Source organism: Artemia sp. Qi Xiang Cuo, chromosome 9, assembly GCF_049724085.1.
Source record: "Artemia sp. Qi Xiang Cuo chromosome 9, ASM4972408v1, whole genome shotgun sequence".
NCBI lineage: Eukaryota > Metazoa > Arthropoda > Branchiopoda > Anostraca > Artemiidae > Artemia > Artemia sp. Qi Xiang Cuo.
Genome location: NC_142802.1, coordinates 48,529,452 through 48,538,746, shown reverse-complemented (window position 1 = coordinate 48,538,746; position 9,295 = coordinate 48,529,452). Strand labels below are relative to the sequence as shown.

Here is a 9,295-nt window from a genome sequence, read left to right as displayed (position 1 = left end):
CACACACACAATCAGAGACACAGAGACAGAGACACACACTCACAGACACACACACGGAGATACACACACAGACACACACACACAGAGACACACACACACAGACACACACACACAGAGACACGCACTCAGAGACACACACACAGAGACACACACACAGAGACACACATACAGAGACACACACACAGAGACACTCACACAGACACACACAGAGACACACACACAGAGACACAAAATCAGAGACACACACAGAGACACAAACACAGAGACACACACACACAGACACACACACAGAGATACAAACACACACACACACGCACAGAGACAGACACACACAGAGACAGACAGATAGACACACACACACAGAGACACACACACAGAGACACAGACACAGAGACACAGACACAGAGACACAGACACAGAGAGACACACACACAGAGACACACACACAGAGACACAGACACAGAGACACACACACAGAGACACAAACACAGAGACACACCCACAGAGACACACATGTTCCTTTAGTACCTACGCAATTAGGCTTAAATGAAGATATCTATGCAGAGTTTCAACTAGCTATGGCTAAGTTTACTAAAGACAAGCTATTTTCTTGCGAAAAAACAGAAAATCAGAAAAAATGTTCAATGTTCCTTTAGTACCTACACAATTAGACTAAAAATGAAGATATTTATGCAGAGTTTCAACTAGCTATGGCTAAGTTTACTAAAGACAAGCTATTTTCTTTCGAAAACACACAAAATCAGAAAAAATGTTCAATGTTCCCTTAGTAACTACACAATTAGACTAAAAATGAAGATATTTATGCAGAGTTTCAACTAGCTATGGCTAAGTTTGCTAAAGACAAGCTATTTTCTTGCGAAAACACACAAAATCAGAAAAAAAATTTTCAATGTTCCTCTAGTACCTACACAATTAGACTAAAAATGAAGACATTTATGCAGAGTTTCAACTAGCTATGGCTAAGTTTGCTAAAGACAAGCTATTTTCTTGCGAAAACACACAAAATCAGAAAAAATATTGTTAGGATAGATTAAGTTAGATTAGGTTAGGTTAGCCTACGTACGCGCGCAGAGAGGTTAGGTTAGGTTGGATTAAGTTAGGTTAGGTTAAGTTAGGTTAGGTTAGATTAAGTTAGGTTAGGTTAAGTTAGGTTAGGATAGGTTAGATTAAGTTAGGTTAGGCTAAGTTAGGTTAGGCTAGGTTAGCCTACGTACGCGCGCGTACGTAGGCTAACCTAGCCTAACCTAACTTAGCCTAACATAACTCTCTGTGTGTGTCTCTGTGTGTGTGTCTCTGTGTGTGTGTCTCTCTGTGTGTGTTTCTCTGTGTGTGTCTCTCTCTGTGTGTGTGTCTCTGTGTGTTTGTCTCTGTGTGTGTGTCTCTGTGTGTGTGTCTCTGTGTGTGTGTCTCTGTGTGTGTGTCTCTGTGTGTGTGTTTCTGTGTTTGTGTGTCTCTGTGTGTGTGTCTCTGTGTGTGTGTGTATCTGTGTGTGTGACTCTGTGTGTGTGTCTCTGTGTGTGTGTCTCTGTGTGTAGGTCTTTGCGTGTGTCTCTGTGTGTGAGTGTCTCTGTGTGTGTGTCTCTGTGTTTGTGTCTCTGTGTGTGTGTCTCTGTGTGTGTGTCTCTGTGTGTGTATCTCTGTGTGTATGTGTCTCTGTGTGTGTGTGTCTCTCTGTGTGTGTGTCTCTGTGTGCGTGTCTCTCTCTGTGTGTGTGTCTCTGTGTGTTTGTCTCTGTGTGTTTGTCTGTGTGTGTGTCTCTGTGTGTGTGTGTCTGTGTGTTTGTCTCTGTGTGTGTATCTCTCTGTCTGTGTCTCTGTGTGTGTCTCTATGTGTGTGTCTGTGAGTGTGTGTCTGTGTTGGTGTGTGTGTGTGTGATTGTGTGTGTGTGTGTGTGTCTGTGTGTGTGTGTCTCTGTGTGTGTGTCTCTGTGTGTGTGTCTCTGTGTGTGTGTGTGTCTGTGTGTGTGTCTCTGTGTGTCTCTGTGTGAGTGTCTCTGTGTGTGTGTCTCTGTGTGTGTCTCTCTGTGTGTGTGTGTCTCTGTGTGTGTGTCTCTCTCTGTGTGTGTGTCTCTGTGTGTATGTCTCTGTGTGTGTGTATGTGTGTGTGTGTCTCTGTGTGTGTGTCTCTGTGTGTGTGTCTCTGTGTGGTTGTCTCTGTGTGTGTGTCTCTGTGTGTGTGTGTCGCTGTGTGTGTGTCTCTGTGTGTGTGTCTCTGTTTGTGTGTCTCTGTGTGTGTGTCTCTGTGTGTGTGTCTCTGTGTGTGTGTGTCTGTGTGTCTGTGTGTCTGTGTGTGTGTGTGTCTCTGTGTGTGTGTCTCTTTGGGTGAAACAGTTTGAGGCATTTTAGGCGATGATTTTAGAAAACAAAAGCAGAACTTTTAAAATCACAACAACTGAAGGTCAGTAAATAATTCCTTTGTGGGGGCCCGGGGCGGGCCTTGGGGGGTCGGGGGGGGCCTTGGGGGGCGCCGGTGATCCTTTGGGGGCTTGGGGGCCTTTGAGGACCGGGGGCTTCCTTCGGGGTTGGGTAGGAGGATTGGAACCCTTTGGGGTTGGGTTAGAGGACCTCACAACACTGTTCAAATGAAACTTGTGTATTATAACGACCACAGAGTTTCACCATTAAATTCTCTTCTAAAATCTCTTCAAAAATCTTCTTTTAAAATGTCTCTATCTGTTTCGCCGAAATAGCTCCATAACCTGTCTAAAACAGTTTCGCCCAAATAATCCCTAAACGTAATTCAGCGTGTTCCTTTGTTATTGGTATCTCTGCGCTAATGCATTTCAAATTAATAGGAAACCTGATTCCCGCGCTAAAACAATTCATCGCTATGATGTTTCTTGGAGAATTGTTTCCATGGCCTTTGGCTATTAATATCTTTTGGAGTTCGACCAGTAGAACTGTTCCCGAGGCAAAGACATTAATGATTTGGATCTATTCCTGGAGCAGTACCTGTCAGACATTACTAAACTTTGCCCGGAAACAATTTGATTAATTACTGACAGCAAAGTGAGAAAAATACTTTTTTTCCATTCTCACTGACAAAAACCATGAAACATACATAAATTGCTGTTGACATCCTTGAAAGTGAGAAAGTTCCTGTTTTTTCATTCTCACTGACAAAAACCATAAAACAGACAAAATTCCTGGTTTTTCAAATGAGAAAATTCCTGTTTTTCAAATTCTCACTGACAAAAACCATTAAACATCCATGAAAAACATCAAATAAAACGACCCACACACATAACCATCCAAGAAAACATACATAAATGTGACAAAATTACTGTTTTTAAAATTCTCATTGACAAAAACCATAAACCACGTGGTTCTCGTGCTCATATATGGTGTTAAAAAAAGTTATAGGTGGCAGCAGGGGTGAGGGACACGACTCAATAAGGCCATTCTACTGTTTTGACGGTAACGGATACTAAATTAAAAAGGTACTGGTGCGTTATATGGACATTTTGTATATATTGTACAAGGAAACCAGTCACGAAAAACTCGTCAAACAGGCTATTCTCAAGAGACCGCTATACATAAATGACTGCAAAGCCGTGGTTTCTCAATGAGTTGCAATATTTAAACGATGGTTTTTTGGGATTTAAGGAGGGAAAAGGTACCTAGGTTAGGTTAGGTTACGTATTTAATATGTGCTATGCCTTACCCCCCCCCCCCCCTAACGTGCAAATATATAGCCCAAATTTGTTTATAAAATATTATATTTTCATCCTATTTTATTTTTTTTTCATTAGCATTAACCGAACTTGACTTTTAGAAGTGTCCATATAATGCACCAGTACCCTTAAAAATTGAAAATGTGTGAGAAAAACCGGCAAAAAAAAACAATTGAAAAATATGACATCAAACAGCTTCAGAAGGTGCAGAAGCTTTTCTTCGAAGGCGTAGTTGCCCTTAAAAATCAATTTATTATCAATGTTTGAATTTTAGACACCAAAAGTGTTTCTAAGTTTAACTAATTAGTTTAGTTTATTTTTGTTTTCATGGTTCAAAGTGGCAACACTGAGGGAAATGTGGTACTGTCCTAAAAACCTCATAATTCTGAAATAACCACAAGAAAAAATACGAAAAAAAAAGTGTTTTCAAATTTGTTTTCAAGATGGATCGAGGGGCCAAAAAATGTTGTTATTTTGATGCCATTGGTACTTCAATGAAAAGCCAAACATGTGCAAGAAAGCCAAATATCCGTCCTCGGAATTTATTTACAATAATTAACACTGTTATTATTATTGATATTATTATCTAATTGAGTATTCTATTTTTTTCTTTTTGCTTCTCATGAAGACTTCTTTATTTACCTTCTAGATTATTTAGAATCTCAATTAAAATTATGGTTGTCCCATTGGTTTTTAGTTTCAACTTTTCTTTTAAGAACATAAATTATAAAATTCATCCAGTTTAAAAGGCTAACGACTGACGCTAATGGCTATTACTCACATCAAAACTTCATGGAATGATTTAGAATGATGGAATAATCTTGCTTTTAACTCTCATAGCTTTTCAATGAGGCGTAAGGAATAAACCCTAGTTTTTGATGGACATCAACAATTTTGATTGACTAGTTTTTGAACTATTCGTGGTAACGGACTGTAAATGAAAAGCGACACGGCACAATAGTAACCAAAACTCTAAAAAAAGAAATTTAATATCAATAGAAATATAAAAGATTGGCTAATTATTCTGATTCCAGATATATAGGATTAATTAAGTTAATTAATTAGAGCCGGAAACAACCCATAAAAGTCAAAATTTTTAATGAAATTCACACCATCAGATTCAGCGTATCAGAGAACCGCATTGTAGAGTTTTAAGCTCGTATCTGCAAAAATGTGGAATTTTGTGATTTTTGCTAGAAGAAAAATTACAGATGGGTCTTTTTTTTCCAGGGGTGATCGTATCAAACTAATGGTCCCAGAATGTCAAGAGTGGGTTCAATCAATCGGAAACTTAAACTCCCTTTTTAACAGACCAAAAATACTGGAGGACCTAGCCCCCCATCCATACGCTTTTTTCCCCAAATGCCGTGTGATCAAATATTTAGATAGTTATTTTTTCAGTATAGTAAAAGATACAATAACTATGTCTTTGGAGATGACATGACTCTCTGAAACACTGGAGGAAGGACTACAAGCTACAAAATTTACCCGTTGTTTACATATAGTATTTGCTATAAGGAAGTGTACCGACATTTTCGGGGAAGGGTTTCTTAGGGATGGATTTTCTGCAGGTAGAATTTCTCATTGAGATTGAAGATTCCGGGGGTGAAATATTTACACGGGGAAAATTTGCCAGAGTTCGTATCAGAAATTAGTTTTATTTGTCTTATTTTCTTGTTGACGACACCCTTATACACGTGGAGATGCTTTGGGAAAATTTTCCGGTGGAAATTTTCAGCAGAGTTGGAATTCTTTGGGGGATTTTTACGTGGGGGGATTTCCCACACGAAAAATTTTTCATGGGGGAAGTATCACCAGGAGAAATTCTACATGGAGAAATTTTCTGCGGGACAAACTGAACCCTCCTCAATGTAGCCTAATATTACGTTCCTGGTATTGATGTCTAAGATGTTTTTTTTATAAGAAATATAAAAAGAAACATGTCAATATTGTGGTAGTATACAGAACTTCTTGTTGCTACGGGAAAAACATAGGAAATTAGACAGTTTCCTGAACTTCACTAAATAGCTAACGTTAAGCTCGCTGGTGCTACATCAACAAGATGTTTCTGTGACTTTAGCTAGTGCTCTGGTTAGTGCTCTAGCTGCGGCTTTAGTAAAGGCATAATCTATGTGAGCAAAGGCCCATGTGAAGAGTTCTAGTTGTTTTATGACATTCATGATAACTTGGAACTTGTCTGCCTGTTACTTAATTATATTTTATTTCATACTAAAGAAGATAAAACTGTATGAATTCTGAATCTCTTATGAGAACCTGGTTTCATTCAATCTGACAGGCCGGAGCGTAATTTTCTATGGGGAAGGGGGGGGGGGGGCAACAGCCCCTCGCAGACCTAGGTTTGACCTCCCCAGAACCCAGTTTGCCCCCCCAGCTGAAATTTGGTTTCTTCCAAAATCTTGTCAAAACTAAGATAAATCTTCATAATTCAAGTATCAACAGAAACAGATCAGGTTTTTTTTTTAATTTATATTTATCTTTATAGTACTATAAAGTACCTTTATAATACTTTTATAGTACTAAACAGTACCTTTATCGTACCAAATGGATTGTTTTATAGTTTTTATTGTCATTTTAATTTGAGTTGGAAAAATTGGCTTCAACTTTGACCCCCCCCCCCGGAATTTTGACGAAATTACGCCACTGCTAACATGTAAATAACCAAATGGTACAAACTACTAATAGCAATTTCCTAATCTACTGGAATTACCAGCAGTGGTGGTTCTAGGCCTAGGCAGGGGGGGGGGGCAACTGCTCCCCGCAGTCTTTCTGATATCTGACTCTAAATTCTTTTTATATTTTTACACTCCTATGATATATCTTGCCCCCCCTCCCGAATATGAAGCACAAAACCGCTATTGACTACCACAAGCAATCTACTAGAACATAAAGGGAAATAGTAGGTATAGAGGTTAGAGACGCTGTGTTATTGTCAGAAACCTCGCTAATGTCATCTGACAATTTTTTTTAGACGAAAAAAGTAATTTCAGAGTTTTCAGAACTTTATTAATTAGAGCTTTTAGCTGACACTAACTTCGCTTGTGTCAAATATTATCAACAAGAGTCTTCTGAAGTGCTAAGGGGTGATGAATAGAGGTACAACTTATGCAATATTTGTGATTTTAAAATGTGAGTGTTGCAAAAAGTGCTTGAATAAACAGTTAAAGGACCGTAAAAACAACACTACAATATTAATGGACCTACTATATATATCAGCATCCTACTGTTTATGAGCCATAACAGCAATATTATGTTATGTAAAAAAAAAAAAAAATAAAAAAAAAAAAATTGCCACCGAGCTGAATTCCTCTTGGTTCTTTACGGCTCAGACTATATAACTACTAAACACTTTGAGTTTCAGCAATGTTATGGTCCTGTCAATTTGACACTGACAAAAATAGGGTTGACTCAGTCAAATTCTGAACTTTCAATAGAACACAGGTTCTGAGAGTACAGCTTTCTTAGAAATATAAAAAAGAAAGGAACAATTGATAATCACCGTGAGGAAGCATCAGTGAAGAGTTTACTATGAAGAAGCATTACTCTGCAAATTAAATAAAGTCGCAAGAACATTGGTAAGCTAAGGGTGACATCTATTGGAACCCATTTTGACTCGATGACATGAGGGTTGTTCGCCAGTTTTGTAGTCCAAAGAAAATAATATTCGCCTGGGATAGGATGGACGGCACATATGACTAGTTCTAAGAATATTTGGAAGTTTCGTTGCCAAGTCATTGCTATTCGCCAATCATCAGCAGCATTGTCAATTAAAAATAACTAAAAGAGAAAAATTCACCAGTAAAAAGAATGTCGGCTTATTAGGATTTAGTTGTAATGCTTGGATATTAAAAAAAATTATATTAGATTATTTTGTCTCAATTTTAGTAAAATCTTTGGTAATGAAAACAAATTTCTCGTAAATTTTAAACAAATTCACAAAGCTTAATGAATTAAAGCAGAATAAAACAGTAACATCAAAAGAAAACTAAGAAAATGGTACCTTAGAAAAAAAAGAACAAAGCAAAAACACGAAGAGAGGATTACAACCCTAGGCAAAACCCTAGCTCTTACTCTTCCATAGATTTCCCTAGAATAATATAACTCCTTAATCAGAAAGGGAGTTAGCCAGTTATAGATGGAAGCAACGGGCCAAACAATGAAAAAAGTCTTTATAGCCATTAATTCAAATTTAAAAAAAAATTGTTCGTGAAAAGTGAAGAGTGATAATAAAACTTAAGACGAGAAGAGACAACCTTATTAATTCTTAAGGAGTAAAACCCAAGCAGAATTAATTATTAAGTTAACTGTTATACTGAAATAATTCTGGCTTACGCCTAAACAGAAATTACTGCGCATTGACCAATGAAACGTAGAATAAACAGAACTTAAAATGAAAAAAAAATGAGCCAAATTAAAATGAAAAAAACTACCACTAATAATAATGGAGTTACCACCATGTTGGATCCTGGAAAGGTCTGGACATCATTTTTTTTCTTACTTGTCATAACATCCGCAAATTTATTACTCTAACTAGTTTACAGAATAATAAAAACAGCAATTTCTTACAATAAATACTTTAATTATTTTCAATTCTGAGGCTTTAGACGAAGGTTCCTGCTTTGTAAGATTCAAGCCAGCCAGACCTGACAATTTATCTCACGTAATAAACACCTTTTGACAAAATTGGTTGTGCCTTAAAGTCAAATTCGCCCAGTATACATTTTCAAACCAATAAAAAAAGATAATAATGAAATATATAAATTTTCAGTCATCGAAAATAAGTCCCAGGATGCCTTTTGGTATAAGTCAGGAAACCCCTTGTGGGTTTCACTATCACCCAAAGTGTTCCGGTAGCTCTTTTTGGTCTGGACTGACGAAAAACTTTTCTAGTTCTTTAAGTCCTTTTGGCCAGAATTGATAAAAAAAACATTCTATGTCCGGATTCACTGTTTTGTCTGGGTAAATGGAAAGTATTCCAAGATCAGTAACACTTTTCGTCTAGGAATATTTTTACTATTCGAAGTCTGGTGTTACTTTTTAAGTCTCGTGTGACCAAAAATACTCCAAGCTCTGAAGCTTCTTTTGGTCTGGGCTGTTGGGTTCCCACCCTCTAGATTTTAATGCCAGCTACAATTTGCTCGTGCATTTACGCCCTTTCTCCCAAATTATAGTTGGAAGCAAAGCGGTTGAATGATAGGAAAACAATTTTTACTCAATTTCTTTAGGTTCTCACCAAGGCAGGGAAGCCCAAAGAGACTGTCTATACTCCCAGATTAAAGCACTCTTCATTTTCCAATCGAGTGTGCCGTTCCGCAGTCGATGCTCAGTTCTTAATAAATGCTAGTGAATTGACTCACTTCACATATTTTTTCATTAAGTTTGTGCATATGACTTAATACATTTTCTACACAATCGTTAACATCAAGATACGCATGAGGTTGGGTTCTGAAGACCCCTCCACCTCCCCTATAATAAATGGTTCAAAAACATTTCCAACAAAGAATTCTTATTAGGGAAAAACACTACAATGAGTGTGTTGAAGTTCATGGAAATTCTTCGGAAAATAAATTAATATGTCAATAT

General features: G+C 37.5%; 1 protein-coding gene across 4 annotated transcripts in view; it reads right to left on the bottom strand.

The window, feature by feature from the left end:
- SK (small conductance calcium-activated potassium channel) overlaps window positions 1-9,295 on the bottom strand; it is a 570,542-nt gene that overhangs the window by 182,705 nt on the left and 378,542 nt on the right. For all 4 annotated transcript variants that reach the window (XM_089094647.1, XM_089094648.1, XM_089094645.1 and 1 more), the window contains one exon: window positions 7,212-7,489. In XM_089094647.1, the coding sequence (XP_088950773.1) occupies window positions 7,212-7,489 (278 nt within the window). The remainder of the gene's footprint in view (window positions 1-7,211; window positions 7,490-9,295) is intronic.